This window comes from Orcinus orca, chromosome 5, assembly GCF_937001465.1.
Source record: "Orcinus orca chromosome 5, mOrcOrc1.1, whole genome shotgun sequence".
Taxonomy (NCBI): Eukaryota; Metazoa; Chordata; class Mammalia; order Artiodactyla; family Delphinidae; genus Orcinus; species Orcinus orca.
In genome coordinates this window covers 107,426,028-107,446,667 of record NC_064563.1, presented here as the reverse complement: position 1 = coordinate 107,446,667, position 20,640 = coordinate 107,426,028, and the positions used below count along the sequence as shown (strand labels likewise).

The window sequence follows — 20,640 nt, the reverse complement described above, 5'->3', positions numbered from 1 at the left end:
TAGCAGAAAGGCTGCCTAAAATCATAATAAGTCCACAGACACCCCAAAACACACCACCAGACATGGACCTTCCCACCAGAAAGACAAGATCCAGCCTCATCCACCAGAACACAGGCATTAGTCCCCTCCACCAGGAAGCCTACACAACCCACTGAACAAACCTTAGCCACTGGGGGAAGACACCAAAAACAACGGGAACTATGAACCTGCAGCCTGCAAAAAGGAGACCCCAAACACTGTAAGTTAGGCAAAATGAGAAGACAGAAAAACACACAGCAGATGAAGGAGCAAGGTAAAAAACCACCAGACCAAATAAATGAAGAGGAAATAGGCAGTCTACCTGAAAAAGAATTCAGAGTAATGTTAGAAAAGATGATCCAAAATCTTGGAAATAGAGTGGAGAAAATACAAGAAACATTTAACAAGGACCTAGAAGAACTAAAGAACAAACAAGCAATGATGAACAACACAAAAAATGAAATTAAAAATTCTCTGGAAGGAATCAATAGCAGAATAACTGAGGCAGAAGAACGGATACGTGACCTGGAAGATAAAAGAGTGGAAATAACTACCACAGAGCAGAATAAAGAAAAAAGAATGAAAAGAATTGAGGACAGTCTCAGAGACCTCTGGGACAACATTAAACGCACTAACATTCGAATTACAGGGGTCCCAGAAGAAGAAGAGAAGAGAATGGGACTGAGAAAATATTTGAAGAGATTATAGTTGAAAACTTCCCTAATATGGGAAAGGAAATAGTCAGTCAAGTCTAAGAAATGCAGAGTCCCATACAGGATAAATCCAAGGAGAAACATGCCAACACATATTAATCAAACTATGATAATTAAATACAAAGAAAAAATATTAAAAGCAACAAATAACATACAAGGGAATCTCCATAAGGTTAATAGCTGATTTTTCAGCAGAAACTCTGCAAGCCAGAAAGGAGTGGCAAGACATATTTAAAGTGACGAAAGGGAAAAAACTAAAACCAAGATTACTCTACCCAGCAAGGATCTCATTCAGATTTGACAGAGAAATTAAAACCTTCACAGACAAGCAAAAGCTATGAGAATTCAGCACCACCAAACCAGCTTTACAACAAATGCCAAAGGAACTTCTCTAGGCAGGAAACACAAGAGAAGGAAAAGACCTGAAATAACAAACCCAAAACAATTAAGAAAATGGTAATAGGAACATACATATCAATAACTACCTTAAATGTAAACAGATTAAATGCTCCAACCAAAAGACATACACTGGCTGAAAGGATACAAAAACAAAATCCGTACATATCCTGTCTACAAGAGACCCAATTCAGACCTAGGGACGCATACAGACTGAAAGTGAGGGGGTGGTAAAAGATACTCCTTGCAAATGGAAATCAAAAGAAAGCTGGAGTAGCAATTCTCATATCACACAAAACAGACTTTAAAATAAAAACTATTACAAAAGACAAAGAAGGACACTACATAATGATCAAGGGATCAATCCAAGAAGAAGATATAACAATCGTAAATATTTATGAACCAACATAGGAGAACCTCAATACATAAGGCAAATGCTAGAAGCCATAAAAGGGGAAATCAACAGTAACACAATCATAGTAGGGGACTTTAACACACCATTTTCACCAATGGAGAGATCATCCAAAATAAAAATGAATAAGGAAACACAAGCTTTAAATGATACATTAAACAAGATGGACTTAATTGATATTTATAGGACACTCCATCCAAAAACACCAGAATACACTTTCTTTTCAAGTGCTCATGGAACATTCTCCAGGATAAATCATATCTTGACTCACAAATCAAGCCTTGGTGAATTTAAGAAAGTTGAAATCATATCAAGTATCTTTTCCAACTGCAACACAATGAGACTAGATATGAATTACTGGAAAAAATCTGTAAAAAATACAAACACATGGAGGCTAAACAATACACTACTAATCAACCAAGAGATCACCGAAGAAATCAAAGAGAAAATTCAAAAATACCTAGAAATAAATGACAAATGACCCAAATAAATGACCCAAAACCTATGCGATGCAGCAAAGCAGTTCTAAGAAGGCAGTTTATAGCAATGCAATCCTACTTCAAGAAGCAATAAAAATCTCAAAAAAACAACTTAACTTTACACCGAGAGTGATTAGAGAAAGAGCAAGAAAACCCCAAAGTTAGCAGAAGGAAAGAAATCATGAAGATCAGATCAGAAATCAATGAAACGAAATGAAGGCAACAATAACAAAGATCAATAAAACTAAAATCGGTTCTTTGAGAAGATAAACAAAATTGATAAACTACTAGCCAGACTCATCCAGAAAAAATGAAAGAAAACTCAAACCAACAGAATTAGAAATGAAAAAGAAGTAACAACTGACACTGCAGAAATACAAAGAATCTTGAGAGATTACTACAAGCAACTGTATGCCAATAAAACGGACAACCTGGAAGAAATGGACAAATTCATAGAAAAGCACAACCTTCTGAGACTGAACCAGAAAGAAATAGAAAATATAAACAGACCAATCACAAGCACTGAAATTGAAAGTGTGATTAAAAATCTTCCAACACGGCCTCCCTGGTGGTGCAGTTGTTGAGAGTTCGCCTGCTAATGCAGGGGACATGGGTTCATGCACTGGTCCAGGAAGATCCCACATGCCGTGGAGAGGCTGGGCCCATGAACCATGGCCACTGAGCCTGCACGTCTGGAGCCTGTGCTCCGCAACGGGAGAGGCCACAACAGTGAGAGGCCTGTGTACCGCAAAAAAAAAAAAAAAAAAAAAGGAAAATCTTCCAACAAACAAAAGCCCAGGACCAGATGGATTCACAGGCAAATTCTGTCCAACATTTAGAGAAGAGCTAACACCTATCCTCCACAAATTCTTCCAAAATATAGCAGAGGGAGGAACACACCCAAACTCACCCTACGAGGCCAGCATCACCCTGATACCAAAATCAGACAAAGATGTCACAAAGAAAGAAAACTACAGGCCAATATCACTGATGAACATAGATGCAAAAATCCTCAACAAAGTACTAGCAAACAGAATCCAAAAGCACATTAAAAGGATTATATACCATGATCAAGTGGGGCTTATCCTAGGAATGCAAGGATTCTTCAATATATGCAAATCAATCAATGTGATAAACCATATGAACAAACTGAAGGAGAAGACCCATATGATCATCTCAGTAGATGCAGAAAAAGCTTTTGACAAATTTCAACACCCATTTATGATAAAAACCCTCCAGAAAGTAGGCATAGAGGGAACTTACCTCAACATAATAAAGGCTATATATGACAATCCCACAGCCAACATCGTTCTCAATGGTGAAAACCTGAAACCATTTCCTCTAAGATCAGGAACAAGACAAGGTCGTCCACTTTCACCACTATTATTCAACATAGTTTTGAAAGTTTTAGCCACAGCAATCAGAGAAGAAAAAGAAATAAAAGGAATCCAAATTGGAAAAGAAGAAGTAATACTGTCACTGTTTGCAGATGACATGATACTATACATAGAGAATCCTAAAGATGCTACCAGAAAACTACTAGAGCTAATCAATGAATTTGGTAAAGTAGCAGGATAAAAAATTAATGTAAAGAAATCTCTTGCATTCCTATACACTAATGATGAAAAATCTGAAAGAGAAATTATGGAAACACTCACATTTGCCATTGCAACAAAAAGAATAAAATACCTAGGAATGAACCTACCTAAGGAGACAAAAGACCTGTATGCAGAAAACTATAAGACCCTGATGAAAGAAATTAAAGATGATACAAACAGATGGAGAGATATACCATGTTCTTGGATCAGAGGAATCAACATTGTGAAAATGACTCTACTACTGAAAGCAATCTACAGATTCAGTGCAATACCTATCAAACTGCCAATGGCATTTTTCACTGAAATAGAACAAAAAATTTCACAATTTGTATGGAAACACAAAAGACCCCGAATAGCCAAAGCAATCTTGAGAAAGAAAAATGGAGCTGTAGGAATCAGGCTCCCTGACTTCGGACTATACTACAAAGTTACAGTAATCAAGACAGTATGGTACCAGCACAAAAACAGAAATGTAGATCAATGGAACAGGATAGAAAACCCAGAGAAAAACCCACACACATATGGTCACCTTATTTTTGATTAAGGGGGCAAGAATATACAATGGAGAAAAGATAATCTCTTCAAGAAGTGGTGCTGGGAAAACTGGACAGCTACATATAAAAGAATGAAATTAGGACACTCCCTAACACCATACACAAAAATAAACTCAAAATGGATTAAAAACCTAAATGGAAGGCCAGACACTATAAAACTCTTAGAGGAAAACATAGGTAGAACACTCTATGACATAAATCACAGCAAGATCCTTTTTTACACACCTCCTAGAGAAATGGAAATAAAAACAAAAGTAAACAAATGGGGCCTAATGAAACTTAAAAGCTTTTGCACAGCAAAGGAAACTGTAAACAAGACGAAAAGACAACCCTTAGAATGGGAGAAAATATTTGTAAATGAAGCAACTGACAAAGGATTAATCTCCAAAATTTACAAGCTCATGCAGCTCAATATCAAGAAAACAAACAACCCATTCCAAAAATAGGCAGAAGACCCTAAACAGACATTTCTCCAAAGAAGATATACAGATTGCCAACAAAAATGAAAGGATGCTCAGCATCACTAATCATTAGAGAAATACAAGTCAAAACTACAACGAGGTATCACCTCACACCAGTCAGAATAGCCATCATCAAAAAATCTACAAACAATAAATGCTGGAGAGGTTGTGGGGAAAAGGGAACCCCCTTGCACTGTTGGTGGGAATGTAAATTGATACAGCCACTATGGAGAATAGAATGGAGATTCCTTAAAAATCTAAAAATAAAACTACCATACGACCCAGCAATCCCACTCTTGGGCATATACTCTGAGAAAACCATAATTGAAAAAGAGTCATGTACCACAATGTTCACTGCAGCTCTATTTACAATAGCCAGGACATGGAAGCAACCTAAGTGTCCATCGACAGATGAATGGATAAAGAAGATGTGGCACATATATACAATGGAATATTACTCTGCCATATAAAGAAATGAAATTGAGTTATTTGTAGTGAGGTGGATGGACCTAGAGACTGTCATACAGAGTGAAGTAAGTCAGAAAGAGAAAAACAAATACTGTAAGCTAACACATATATATGGTATCTAAAAAAAAAAGTGGTTCTTAAGAACCTAGGGCCAGGACAGGAATAAAGACACAGACGTAGAGAATGGACTTGAGGACACGGGGAGTGGGAAAGGTAAGCTGGGACAAAGTGAGAGAGTTGCATGGACATATATACACTACCAAATGTAAAATAGATAGCTAGTGGGAAGCAGCCGGATAGCACAGGGAGATCAGCTCAGTGTTTTGTGACCACCTAGAGGGGTGGGATAAGGAGGGTGGGAGAGAGACACAAGAGGGAGGAGATATGGTGATATATGTATATGTATAGCTGATTCACTTTGTTATTAACAAAAACTAACACAACCTTGTAAAGCAATTATACTTCAATAAAGATGTTAAAAAAAAAAAAGAAATTGAAGATGACACAAATAAACCGCAAGATAGCCCATGCTCATGGATCTAAAGAGTTAATATTGTCAAAATGGCCCCAGTACCTAAACCATCTATAGATCCAGTGTAATCTGTACCAAAATTCCAATGGCATTTTTCAGAGAAGTAGAAGGAACTATCCCAAATTTCATATGGAATTACAAAGACCTCAAATAGCCAAAGCAATCTTAGAAAGCTGGAGGCATCACACTTCCAGATTTCAAATTATATCACAAAGTTATAGTAATAAACACAGTATGGTACTGGCATAAAACAGACACATAGACCAATGGAGCAGGATTGAGAGCCCAGAACTAAACTCATGAATATGGCCAACTAGGGAGCCAAGAATACTCAATAGGGAAATGATAGTTTCTTCACTAAATGATGTTGGGAGAACTGGATATTCATTTGCAAAAGAATGAAACTACACCATCATCTTACATCACTCACAAAATGTAACTCAAAATGAATTAAGGAGTTCAACATAAGACCTGAACTTATAAAATTTTAGAACAAAAATAGAGAAAAAGCTCATTGACATAGGTCTTAGCAATGATATTTTTGGATATGAACCCCAAAACACCAGCAACAAATGCAAAATCAACAAGCATTACTACATTAAACTAAAAATCTTCTGCACAGCAGAAGAAACAATTAAGGAAAAGAAAAGGGAATCTATAGAATGGTAAAAATATTTGCAAACCATATATCTGATAAGAGGTTAATACCCAAAATACATAAGGAACTCAACAGCAAAAACCCAAGCAATCCAATTAGAAAATGGGCAAAAGACATGAATAGACATTCTTTCCAAAGAACACATACAAATGGCTAACAAGTACATAAAAAGGAGCTCTATACCACTAACCATCAGGGATATGCAAATCAAAATCACAATGAGATACTGTCTCACATCTGTTAGCATGACTATTCTCAAAAAGACAAAAGATAACAAATGCTGACAAGGATGTGTAGAAAAGGAGATCTGGTGCACTGTTGGTGGGAATGTAAATTGGTATCACCAATATTGGAAAAGTACAGAGGGTTCTCAAAAAATTAAAAATACAACTACAATATGGTTCAGCAATCCTACTGATGGGTATATATTGAAAGGAAATGAAATCACTATCTCAAAGGTATATCTGCACCTCCATGTTTACTATAGCATTTTTCACAACAGTCAAGACATGGAAATAACCTAAGTATCTACTGACAGATGAATGGATAAAGAAAATGAGGTATATTTATAGAATGGAATATTATTTATCCATATAAAAGAAGGAAATCCTACCATTTGTGACAACATGGATGGACCTTGAAGGTATTTTGCTAAATGAAATAAGCCAGAGAGAGAAAGACAAATACTTTATGAATTCACATGTGGAATATAAAAATATCAAACTCATAGAAACAGAAAATAGTATGGTGGTTGCCAGGGGCTGAGGGATGGGGAATATGGGGAGATGTTGGTCAAACAGTACAAGCTTTCAGTTAGAAGATGAACAACTTCTGGGGATCGAAGGTGCTGCATGGTGACTCTAGTTAACATTATTGTATTGTACACTAGGAAGTTGCTATGAGAGTAGAGTTTTAACATTCTCATGCTAACAACAACAACAAAAAAGGTAATAATGTGAGATGAGGAATGTTTTAATATTATTGTGGTAAATATTTCACAATATATATGTGTATCAAACGATCACATTGTACAGTTTAAACCTACACAATGTTATGTCAATTATATTTCAATAAAGCTGGGAAAAAGTGATAGAAAAAAAAGAAAGAATCCATGTCCCTTGCTAAAATAATTTTACTAATATTATTCACCATTATGAAAATTAAAATCAAAATCAATATTATTAGTATATATACTGTGGCAGTTAAATTACAGTGTCCTTTAATGTTAGAGCATGTTTATGTACTTTAATAGATTTTAGGTTTCCTTTTTAAAAATTTAGTTTTCTTTCAGAGAAAGTTAGTTTCTTGAACATTCCAAATTGTTTCAAATATGAATTATATTTCCAAATGATAGGAATTTTATTAATATTATATCAAATCCAAAATGATTCTCCTGTATCTTTTGTCTGTGCTATTTTAATTGCAGAACATCATGAAAATTTTTCACCTTCAAAAAAATTCAATAAATAAATATACTATGAAGAAAGTTTATATTTAATAAGCTATAAATATGATTTATGTTTGGAATTTAGCTCCTTACCACAATTATTAAACTTATAGAGAGCACTTATATTGCTTTTAACCATGTTGAAAAGCTGCATAATAAGATTTCAGTTAATTTAAACTGTATTAGTATATACATATAATACCCATATTATGTATACGTAAACTCACAGCTTAACGTAAATCTATAAATGCAGTGGGGAATTTTGATTGTGACTGTTAATAAAAGCAGAATAGTGTCAGATGAAAGACATGCCGTTTTATATCCTCTAATTACATCAGCTATTCCGCCTTATGAAAGTATGTCACAAGCTTTCCTTTATTGTCACATGCGGCACTATAATAGATATTTGGTTACCGCACTGTTTACAGAGTCACAAACGTGTGATAGTGTGATGGCATTCACCCACTGCTGCTACTGGTAGTAATTACTAGACCTATTCAATTCTGAACCATTTTTCTCTCCTCAAGAACCCCCTCCTTGAATGTCCATTTTCCTTCTAGTGTTTTTATAGAGAAAGTTCATTATGGTACCTCTTTCTGTTTCATTACGGTTTAATGTCATGGGGATTTTTTTAAAAAACAATAATGTTATCATAAATTCACACGGTAAAGGTTTTATAAATGCCTTTCTTCCTAAATGCCTTTCTTCCTTTCCTTAAACAGTAAAACTTCCAGGTCTCAGGACTTACGTTGACCCGCACACTTACGAAGACCCTACCCAAGCAGTTCATGAGTTTGCTAAGGAATTGGATGCCACCAACATATCCATTGACAAAGTTGTTGGAGCAGGTAACCACCGCAGTAATCCCACTGTCAACCTAGTATGTTAATTACAAGTCTACAGCTATGCATAAGAATGCTGCCTGGGATTGACTGCTCAGGTTCTCAGGCCAAAATATATTGCTATGAAAAGGGACATTTTCTGATTTCATGATGAAAGGCAGGCAGTAAATAAATGAAGGAGTATTTAATGGAATGTAATGATTTCAAAGGTGCCAGACCTACAGACTCAGAGACCACGGCCAGCTTTCTATTTATTGAATTTCAGAGCGGGGAGCCGCCGCAGCTCAATCTCTCCATGGCTATGCTGATCATGTGTCAAGTCTATCTGGCTAAATGGGGATAACAGGATAAAAGTGTGTCTTACTTTAAATGAGCCCACTAAGTGAAAATTTTGATTTGTAGAGAAAAAGTAATTCTAGAATCTTCTAGGAATTGAAAAACAAAGACAACACAAAATAAAATAAAAAATGACATATTTTATACAAATTCCATCACAACTATATTGAGAGGATAGTTTAAATAATGTGAAGTGCTCCATTTTAATACTTGCTTGTAAGGGTATATAGTTTTAAAGTATTTGTGTTGAAGCTTGTTTTCATATAGACATACTTTTGTTCTAATTATTAATTTGCTCAATCACAAATTCATTAACAAACACCTATGGAGTGTTAATAGGTGTCACAGTTGCGTATTTCTAAAATATTATAGATATTATTAATAGCAGTTGAGTATTTCCAAAAAATTATATTTATAAAATAACAGTATTTTATAAAATTACACATAAACATATGGGATTCACAGAATATGCAGTGTGCATTTTAATAAAACTACTACTCAAAAGTAAAAATAAACAATATTGTACAATAATTGTACACAGTCATCTCATTCTTCAATATTGCTCTAAAAACAAACACGAACTAGTTATGTCTATGTGGGAAATAGAGTGAAAGTATGAAAAATGAACTTTTTGAATTATGCATATCATATCAGATCACATTTCCTGCAAGTACTCTATACATGACTGATGCCTTTTTACACAAATGTGCATATAATTTTCTGTTTCTTTTTCTATGTACTAAAGAATTATTTATAACTCAAGTAGTATTTACTATTCAAGCAGGATAATCTGAGTAATCCATATATTATCTAAATAAAATGATAGTTTCGTAAATCTTCTCTTCTAATTTTCTTAATGTTATATCCTCCTAAAATTCACATGTGCAGGTAATATGAAAATATGAAACTAGTAATTCATAAAAGGAAACTAGAATAAGTACTTCCTTTTTCACAATCTAAGACTTAAGAATACACACATTCACTGTACATCTATGTTAATTCAGCCTAAATTAATTCAGATATATATTGATTACTCTTTCATTTGTATAGTTCTGCTTTGTCAACTACTCCATGGTGCAGAGGGGCTTTGTCATGCTGGTTTTAATGCTGCCCCACAAGAGTGCACTGTTCTCCAGCATGGAAGTTGCCGTAGCATATGCAGCAAAAGACTTTGCACACTCAACTGGAGAATGTGATGAGAGAAGGTCAACCAATGTCCAGAAGGTCAGACATATTGTGACCTTGAAATTTGGGGCCTTCTGCATTAATAAAAGCTTACATATACAGATGTTATTGACAAAGCCAGGTATCTAGAACATAGTAGTGTGAGACAAAGCATACTCATTAAAAATGGTATCTGATCAATGAGATAAAGGGAAAGACTATTTGTACTGAATCACTTAATAATCCTTGACGCTCATTAAAGATTAAAACAGATCCTCTTTTTCCTTTCTTTCTTCAAACATATTTGTAAAAAATTAGACATATGCCGCATTTTCAGAGTTTTGCAGCCAATAGTCTCATTTGCCACATTAAGGGCGATAAAACTGTGCCTATTTTGTTTGCAAATATGTATATCTTCAAGGTTGGTTATGCTTCACCTGGAAGATTTCTTTATAAAATGCACTCCCAATTCTAGTCTGTCTTGATTAGCCTTTAAATGATTTGTCATTACCAAGATAGAATATGAACAAGGTTTTGAAGGCTATCATTTTTTAACATTTTGTTTTGTAAAATTTTAAATGTCTACAAAAATAGATGAAATTGTAAAATAGTATAATGAACCTGCATGTAACCATTTCTACAGCAACTTCAATCACAGTCCACTCATGACCACCTTCTTTCATTTATACTCTTACCCACTTCCTATACCTTTTAAAATTAAAAAAAATAATGTTGTCCACAAAAAATTAGTAATCATGATAAATTGATTAGCACCTATCTTCTTTTTTTGTTAACATCTTTATTGGGGTATAATTGCTTTACAATGGTGTGTTAGTTTCTGCTTTATAACAAAGTGAATCAGTTATACATATACATATGTTCCCATATCTCTTACCTCTTGCGTCTCCCTCCCTCCCACCCTTCCTAAACACCTATCTTCTATTGTTAAAAGGCTGAATCTTTTATTAAATGACAGAACTTTCACAGTCAGTTAAATATACAGGAAGACTATTTGTGGGCTAACTCTTTAGTTTTCTGTCAAAAATTTTATACAAAGGAATAGATATAACAGAAACTCTCATTTATACATTGAAAAACCAGAAGAATTATAACCATATTGCAAATTACGAAATTAAAATTGAGGCATGAATTAACTTTCTCAAGGTAGTATAATTTTGTTAGTGAGGAATTCATAATGACCAAAATTCCTAATTTTATTCCTCAATCCAACCATTATTTCAAGGTTTCCTGAAGGTAGAAAATATTTAATTCCTATTCTGTGCTAGACATTCACATGATTTTAATTTTATTAGACTTTTAAATAGGTATTATTATCTCCATTTCACCAGATGAGGAAACAAAAGCTGAAAATGTGAATGGCCCATGGTCACATAGATATTAATTAGGAAGCCAAAATCTGAAGCTTGTACTTTTCAACTTCAAAGTTTATGCTAGACACTAATTATCACAATAGTGCCTTCTAAGATTTTTTTGAAGATGAATTGAGATAATTCATGTATAGTGCTTAGCTGACACAACAGCATTGTTCAGTGTGTCTTTTTATTATTCTTCTCTTATTAAAACAGTGGAAGGAGAATGGGCTTTGACTAGTGCAGAGGGTCATTCCACTTAAACACAAGTGCATTATTTCCTGTTTTAAATGAAATTAGCATAAGAAATTTTATTTTGAGCAATTGTGCATTGTGTACCTTAAATCAAAATACAGTGTACCCATTCTCATAAAGCATATTTTATTTCAAAGGGCAAATAAACACTGATGCACTTGATTATTTAAAAAATCAAGTAGTATCTTCTCAAATGAACTTCTTGTAGCTGTGCTTTTATTTAGAAATGACAGGATCTAAAGTTTGTTTCTCACAGGTGCAAAGTTAATTGAACCATGTAAAATTGGCTAGATGGAAAAATCAGGCATTGCGTTTGTCCAGTCTTTGTTAATTTTTCCAACACTGTTCTTTTAAGAACAGTTATTATAAAGAGAATTGAATTAATATGTAACATTTCTATGTCTAGTATAATGTATTTGTGACAATTTCTAGTATTTATCAGATAAAATAATCACATTTCTAAATTTTATGATTTTTTTAAATACTAGCATTACTGAAGCACCATTTTCTGAATTTTGAAGGTAGATAACATGTCCATATGTCCAGCTCTCCCACTGAGAACAAAGGAAGAAACACTAATTGGGCCACTTGAAATTCAAACTCTTCCCCTTGATCTCCCTAGTGAGGTACTTTCACAACATTCTTTCCTTTACAAATACTTGTCCAATATGACATTAAGCTTGTTATCACCGTGATCATCACAGCCATCTCTTTTTACATTAATACAGAATTTGATATTTTAAAAAGAACTTTAGTATTTATTCTTCTCCTTGATCTAACTGTTAAGAAGTAGATAGATATTTATCGGGTTTTTTTTTTTTTTTTTTTTTTTTTTTTTTTTGCGGTACGTGGGCCTCTCACTGTTGTGGCCTCTTCCGTTGTGGAGCACAGGCTCCGGACGCGCAGGCTCAGCGGCCATGGCTCACGGGCCCAGCCGCTCCGCGGCATGTGGGATTCTCCCAGACCGGGGCACGAACCCATGTCCCCTGCATCGGCAGACAGACTCTCAACCACTGTGCCACTAGGGAAGCCCGATATTTATCCTTCTTAAAGTAGGTTTGAACTCAGAGAAGAAAGAATGACTAACACTTAGATGGCACTTACTATGTGTCTGGCTCTAAGTCCATTCTAAGGGCATTCTATGTACATTAATTCCTCTAACTGCACAAAAATTTTATGAAATAGACAAAATTGGTGTCCCTATGTTATAGATAAGGAGACAAAGGCACAGAGAGGTTAAAACAGTCACTCAAAATAAGTGACAGAGGCTGAATTAGACCCTAGACAATCGGCTCCAGAATCCATGCTCTATCTCACAGTTCTGTACTGTCTGTCCTGTAAACTAACAAGTGACTTGCCACTTAGAATAAATGGCCATGCCTTCCAAATTTAAAACACAATCCATTACACCCTATTGATCCATGATAATGGCAGAACTTTTTTTCAGAATATGAAAATTCATGATGGATGCCTCCTTGTGCTTTGCCCAAACTTAATGTTTACACAAAGTGAACTGGGGTTTTGGGCAATGTTCTGATAGCCCTGCATAAAGAAAGAAACTCTTAGTCTTGTTTACAAATTTTTAACAATGATTTACTTTGCATCATAACTTCTCCTAATGCTCACACATCTATAATGGCATATTCTTTCTTTGATTTAAAAAAAGATCATTGAGTGTTCTCAAGTTCTGCCCCTAATTCTCCCCATAATCCTAAAAAACACTCTAGCTGTAGATATTACTATCATCTCTGTACTTCCTTGAGGGGAAGAAATTAGATCTGCCTTTATTACCATTATATCTCCGTGTTTTTCATAGTATCTGTAATACTGTTGCCAATTGATGAATATTTATTAAATAAATGTATGAATACCTGCTTTTGGACATTAAGCGACTTTGACAAGTTACAGTACAAGTCATTGTTTTGAAAACAGTGGCAAGACTGGATTCCTGAGCAAGGGAGGGTCAAGTCTAAGGGAGTTTAGAACTTTCTGGAGAGAAGCAAGTCATTTGTAGGGATGCAGCTGGTAAATCATTAGGACAACCTGCTGCTTTTGTGGGTTGAAGGACTTACTTGGATGAAAAATAGAGAAGTATCTCATTACTTGACACCTTCTTTCTGGCTGACCCATGGGGCATGGGCCCTGCACAAAAACTCACAGTGAAAAGGTTGGACCAAAAATGTTTTTCCATTCCATAGAGAGCCTAAAAATTGATCATGTAATTTTTCTTTTCAGAAAAACTTTCATTTGCTGTTAAAAACTATTTTTTAAAATGTTGTACAAAACCCATCTAATAATCCGCACAATATTAGGATTTCTTTCTTGAATGAGGAACAATCAATACGTGGCACTACTTTATGGCAATCACTGTGGCAGCATTAGAGACAGAGAAATGAATGTAAAGGGTCTCTGCTCTCAAGGAGCTCAAAATCAAATGAAAGCGTTATGGGTGAATCTTCTCAATAACAATGTATGTGAAGGTAGTGACCAAACTAGTTCTAGGCAATTTTATATCAATTAAATTAGACTACATAAAAGTCAGCAACTCTCCATATTAAACAAATTCTGACTGTGCATTTAAGACAACTTTTTTATTGAAGACATTGGATCTAAGAAAATATTTCTACAGTAATTCTTTAGATACTATTCAATACTGTTAGATTATTTTTCTCTTTCCAGAGCCCCAGAGAACTTTACAACTAGTATGTGAATAATACAACACACCCTACTCCATAAAATGACTTGATAGCTTATTCTTTTATTCCCATTTTCAGAGAGCTGGAATTTATAGCTAAATTGGCCCTGGTAAAAACAGAATACTGATAAACATCTGAAATTTAATCCAGTGTTTAACCCATTATATTGGTGCTGATGCTGGTTGATTATCCTGAGGAAATGGTAGCTATGAGAACAAGGAATGAAAAAATCTAATAGATATAACTTTTGACTTCCCTCTTATTCTTTCATATGTCATTATTCATAGTGCAGTACTTCAAAATACATGAGGCTTATCACAAGGTCCATTTTCCACCAGGGTGTGGATGTCCTGGGGTTTCTTATTACCATCTTCCAAAATAATTTGGAGGCCTACAAGTGTACATCTTGCAGGTCAATTATTGAATTGGAATTATTGAGAGAAAACAGTTGCTCCCTACTGATGATTTTTTTATAATATAATTTCTTACCTTTTCTTGTTTTGTTCTTCTGCATTCTAACAGGTGAATTTGGAGAGGTGTGCAGTGGTCGCTTAAAACTTCCTTCAAAAAAAGAGATTTCAGTGGCCATCAAGACCCTGAAAGTGGGCTATACAGAAAAGCAGAGGAGAGACTTCTTAGGAGAAGCAAGCATTATGGGACAGTTTGACCATCCCAATATCATTAGACTGGAGGGAGTTGTTACTAAAAGTAAGTGAAGTCATAAGACTGATTTTGTGTATGTTGAGCAGAGGTTGTTTAAACCCAAAGTCAATAATTTAAGAATTTTGGTCTTTTTTTCATGAGTACCTGTTAGTCCTAACCAAAAACAAAGCAAAACAAAACGGAAAAAAAAAAATCAAAAAACAAAAACAAAACCTCAGTGTTTTAGGGTTAACATGTATTTCTTTGACAAGAGACCAAAGACATTTAACTAGTATTATTTTGACAGTGCTATTGTAGACCTTAAAAAGCTTTAAAAATTTAGGATCTAAATATTGCACTATAGTAATATATGCTGATTAAACTACAGTTAAGTGAATCGTGTAGAACTTTCTGTCATGTAGAGTAGCAAGGAAAAAACAATGACTCAATTTTGACAGAAATTGCTGGGAACTCCTGGCTAGCTGCCTTTTCTTTTACTGTTCACTAGTTTCATTTAAGCTTCCAAATATTTACCCCCCTGGCTTTAGGGAAATTATGAGAGTTTTGGGAGTGCTTCTGAGCTGTAAAGATTGGAATCACATTAGACCCAAACCCTTTTCTCCATTCTCTGTGGATTTCAAATAATTCTCATCTAGAGTCCCAGATGGATTCTTGACTACTCTGGGGAAGCTCTGGCTTACAGCCTGCGACAGAGATCTGAACTTATTTCCATGATGATTTCTCCATCCAGGCTCAAAAGGGATCCCATGAGACAGATATGTGATTTTTGGCTCCAGTCCCAATGAAAACCTCTTGAGAATGCTCTGGGATGTTGTTTTTCTCAAGATTTTGGGGCACAAGATGAAGAATAAGCTAAATTGGCAGTAGCAGACTTCTTAGAGTGAAAGACAGCATATGGCAGGGAATTTGGCATCCTTTAGGGGATAATTCATTGGCACCATATTTACATATTCTGTGGTTACCAACAGACATTGCACATTATATTTTTCACAATGATATTTTTCTCTAACATTACGTGGAGCACTTTCCAAATGGCACTAATACCTATTATCATTTTTGTATGAGTAAAAAGGCAATTCCTTACTCACAAGAGCATGGTATAATTGAAATATACTTTGATTTCCTTTAGAGTTTTTTAATATAATAAGTGTGGTTAAGAATTTAACAATGTAGGAGAACTTAACCATAAACTATAAGCCCATATTAAGTCTTGTTAGAAGCATATTTTTCCCTCTGTACTCCTAAAAATGAGGCTACATTAGTTGTAACACTAAAATAAGTTCTGATGAAAAATGTCTTTTTAATTTTTAAAAATGAATAATAAAAATACTATTAATATTTAATAATAAAAATTTTAATAATAAAAATACTAAGGATTGGGAAAAAGTATGAAATATTTGTTCCTTCAGGGCAAGACCATATCTATAGAGCATCCTACTTAATATCCTTAGAATTATAGAATCATGTCTCACTGGGTTTTTAATAGTCATTTAACCTTTTATTTTCCTCCATATCATTCTCACCAAGTGGTTGTCCTTCAGATCTTGAGCCCATTGGGAGAGGAAACTCACTTGTACTTATGTATCCATTCTTCTTTTAACTGTCAATTTTCAAAATTCTCAATTTTTTTTGTTCCCAGTGTTATGAGTTATTATTATACTGTTTGGTTTTGCTAGCTGTTTCCTATAAGTTCATTTACTGAATGATAAGCAAAATTAAACCATAATTATTGTGGAAGATCTTCTTTAGAAATAAAGATATATATATATATATATATCATATATATATATATATATATAAAGAAGATCTTCTTTAGATATAAATGGAATAATCAAATATGAATTATGGGCACCTGGCAAAGAAATCCATAAAACAACCCCTGAGACCAAAATGCAGGAAAAAAATGCATTAAGAAAAAAAAGGACCTTTAAAAATCACAGGTATTATACATTAAATGTCTTATTCAAGTAGGAGTCTGTAACATTCTAATATGAATTACAGCTGCCTTATTCTTAGAGTGAAAGTTCTAAATTTCATATATCTCCTTGGTCAAATAAGCATGCAAGAGACTGCCAAATCTGACTATATAAATCCCAGTCATCTCATATAGTGCAAGCATAATAGAGTAGCAGACCTAGAATTAGATTTTGAACTCTTTTAGTGGCATATTTAAAAGCTCTAAGTCTGGCATCCTGTTACAGCTAGAGGAAATAGAAATGCCTTAGAATAAAGTTAATAAGTTGTATTTAATATATAAACAAGGCAATTTTGTCACCAAATAAATTATTTAATCCACTCCTATCATTTTATTTGTTTCCTGAGAGTATATGACTGCTAAAACAATCTACCTGCAAAGTTCAGAAACACACACACGCACACCTAGAGATACAGAGCTTATAATTTAATGAACAAATTGTATTTAAAGAAGAAAAGAAATCATATTGGTATCTGGATTAAGAATCAGAGGGTCAGAGTTCAAATTCTGATTCAGCTCTACTGGTTTGTGAGACATCTGACAAATCAAACCACTCCCAGAGACATGTAACTTGTAACATGGAATTAGCAGTTCTACTTTATTACTTCCAGGTCTTTGTAAGATCAAATAAGATTCCATAAGAATATGTTCTTAGGTGGAATAGAACTATGCAATCTAAATGACCACTTCTGGTTGAATTTGAGAAGATTTTACCGGTTAATCTGGGAGTGTAGAAGAAAATTCTTGAAAACAATTCCTTTTTGGCTTAAAGATAATTTTTTATTATTGCTGTTAACTATGTGCTTTGAAACACTAAGTCTATTATAATGTATCATTTTCAAGTTAGAGAAAGCCCTTTATTCAATAATTATATTTTCATTTATTTGAATTAAGCCATAAACAATTTTAATGGTGTGGTTTTGAGCTTGATGGTCTTAAACAAGAGAAGGTGAGAGAGTCTCTGATCTTCAAAGTAGCAGAAAGCTGGGGGCACAGTCCTGCTCAGAACTTGGTACTAACATGTGTTATCAATTTTAGTTGAAGTTCAAAAAGATGGAACTTGTTTTTAGCAAATGTTTGATATTTCTGCCATCACACCATTAGTCAAAAGATGTTCAGACTCCATCCAAGAAGACTTTCCATTGGTCACTTTTCACCTAGTGCAATAGAAGGAATTATATAGGATGAGACTGATATGCTTTTTGTTGTTATTTAGGGATGGATTATTTTCTACAAATTAAAAAATAATAATAATGCAACTTAACTGTAGCCTTGTACTGTTGAGGAAAGCATGGGCAGACCATTAAGAGGATTTCTAACACTGAAAACACTTCTGTATTGGTGTGAGTGTCCACTGCACACCAAAAGCTTAATCATTTGTTTGCATTGTCAGCACATATGATAAGGAGATATTACTGGAATAAGTTGTCATTCTTTAGTGACAATGCCAAATTATTTCTATTTCTTGTTTGCCTCTCTCTAAAGCTTTTCTTCAACACTTGTCTCAAGTCCATGTCATATTTTTTAATAGACAATACAAGGGAGAGTAGAAATATTGTTCCTGTCCTTTCCTTAAAAGTATTAATTTCATTTCAAATTAAGCATAAAGACATTTTAAAATTTTAAAGTCAGCTTAATGTAAAATTTTCAATGTGTTAAGATTAATAGAGTATGGCTGGTTAAGGAAGAGTTGGAGAAAGTACTTCTTAGCCTGATTTTGAAGAGAGAGACTATCCTTAGCTAGCCTGAAATAATAGACATGGTATGATCTATTCTAACTGGCACTCTGTTAGGAGCTGGATTTAGAACTACAGACAAACTAGAGTTGGTCCCTGCCCTGGTTAACTCATAGACCAGTGGATGTAATAGGGATCATTCTTAACATGAATTGTGTCCTGATTAAAATGGAATTTGGAAAAGGTTGTCCTGTATGTTTATACGATTTAATGTGAAACCTACAGAAAAATACTCTAATTCAGTTCATTACAATATTTCTATCAGTCAGTTAGTTACAGTACATGGAAATCTATAACCAAAACATTTTCTAGTTTCTAATCAAAAGTGATTCAAATCTTCTTTCCTGAGAATAGTAAGGCATATTTTGTCTATTTTCTTCAATTTTGCTTCTCCTGTTTATACTTTTTTGCTTCCACCCTGATTTGATTACATGATACTAATGATGAGTACTGGCTGCTAAGGTCAAAGATTTTGATTTTATAAATCCCACTCATGTTGGAGTGTGTATAAGTCTTAAAAACAGACAGACTTACTATGTAAGGCACAATTACTGTTAGTAGGAATTAATAGCATTTCCTTTGGAAATGAATTACATTTCAATAGTTTATAACATTTAAATCATTGATACATACATTTTATGTTTGAATGAAACTATTTTAATCTAAGACCAACATTTATTTGATAATTGCAATAAAATTTCTATATATAGCTATATATTTATCACATTATCCTGCTGTTTTTTTTTAATAGACTATGTGATTAAGAAGGCGGTGAAATAGATAGTGTTGAACTTGGAATTCTTAGACATTTTGAATCACATTTGTTCTGTCAGCAAACAAAATGATTAGTAAATATCTCTGAGCCATTGGGGAAATGAACCGATTGTAAGAGACTGATGTGCTTCCTTTAACCCTTTAATTATGAAAGATCATGATTTTTTCTATACTCATAAATCAATTTACGAACAAAAGCAAAATTCCGCTGCACATTTTGTTATGCTGATTTTTGGTGGAGTTTCATTTCAGCCAAACAACAATAACTTCATTGATTTTAATATATATACTCAGATGTATTTAAGGATCTCTGAGGGCAGTGAATGATATAGGTTCTTGAAGAAGCTGATAATGTCATTTCTAAACCAAAATACACATGAAAGAATGTGCAAACTTTGATAGAAATACATTGCATCATGTGCAGATGAGCTGGTATTTTATAAATAATTTCCAACTACATTTAATACATATTAGAACTAGTTCTAACCACTATTGCGCTTTTCCTTTAACTCTGTTTATCATAATCAAAATCACAAGGAAAAGTAAGTGAAGATCCTGCTTTCCAAGGTAGAATATTTGATTCTGTTTACTTTTTGTCTGTACATTTCGGTTTGCTGAATCTTTGAACTTAATGCAAAGCACATTTTCAGACTTGCCCATCTTAACTGATGTGTTTACAAATACCTAAATTATAGAGCTAAATGCAGCCTGGTCTGATTTCTGAATGGTCATGGGGCTTTGGCTTAATTGACTGGTTTGATTTTTCAGCTACTTTTATTTCCCTTGCCAAACATTTTACCAGACATGCTAACAAGAAATGAAATGGTCATAAGGCTGAGAGCCAGAAGGAAAAGAGTGATAAGCAAAGGTCTGGGTAGTATACAAACACGGTAACTGGCCACTGTAATTGAGAGTTGACTGTGGGAAGCAATATATCTGTAACTACATTCAAGGGCTGCATTGAGTTTTGTGAGCATGTTATTCTTCTAAGAATTATATTAAGGAAGAAATATAGACACTTATAGTGATGTATGGAAAACATGCATGTGCAGGATTTCATTCATTTGATTGTTCATTCATTTCATTTCAGATT

General features: G+C 34.1%; 1 protein-coding gene across 1 annotated transcript in view; it reads left to right on the top strand.

Annotated features, from left to right (window-relative positions):
* The window catches only part of EPHA3 (EPH receptor A3), a 367,753-nt gene that overhangs the window by 301,309 nt on the left and 45,804 nt on the right, over positions 1 to 20,640 (top strand). Inside the window, exons 10-11 of the mRNA XM_004272636.2 lie at positions 8,459 to 8,584; positions 14,922 to 15,107. Coding sequence (XP_004272684.1) covers positions 8,459 to 8,584; positions 14,922 to 15,107 — 312 coding nt within the window. The remainder of the gene's footprint in view (positions 1 to 8,458; positions 8,585 to 14,921; positions 15,108 to 20,640) is intronic.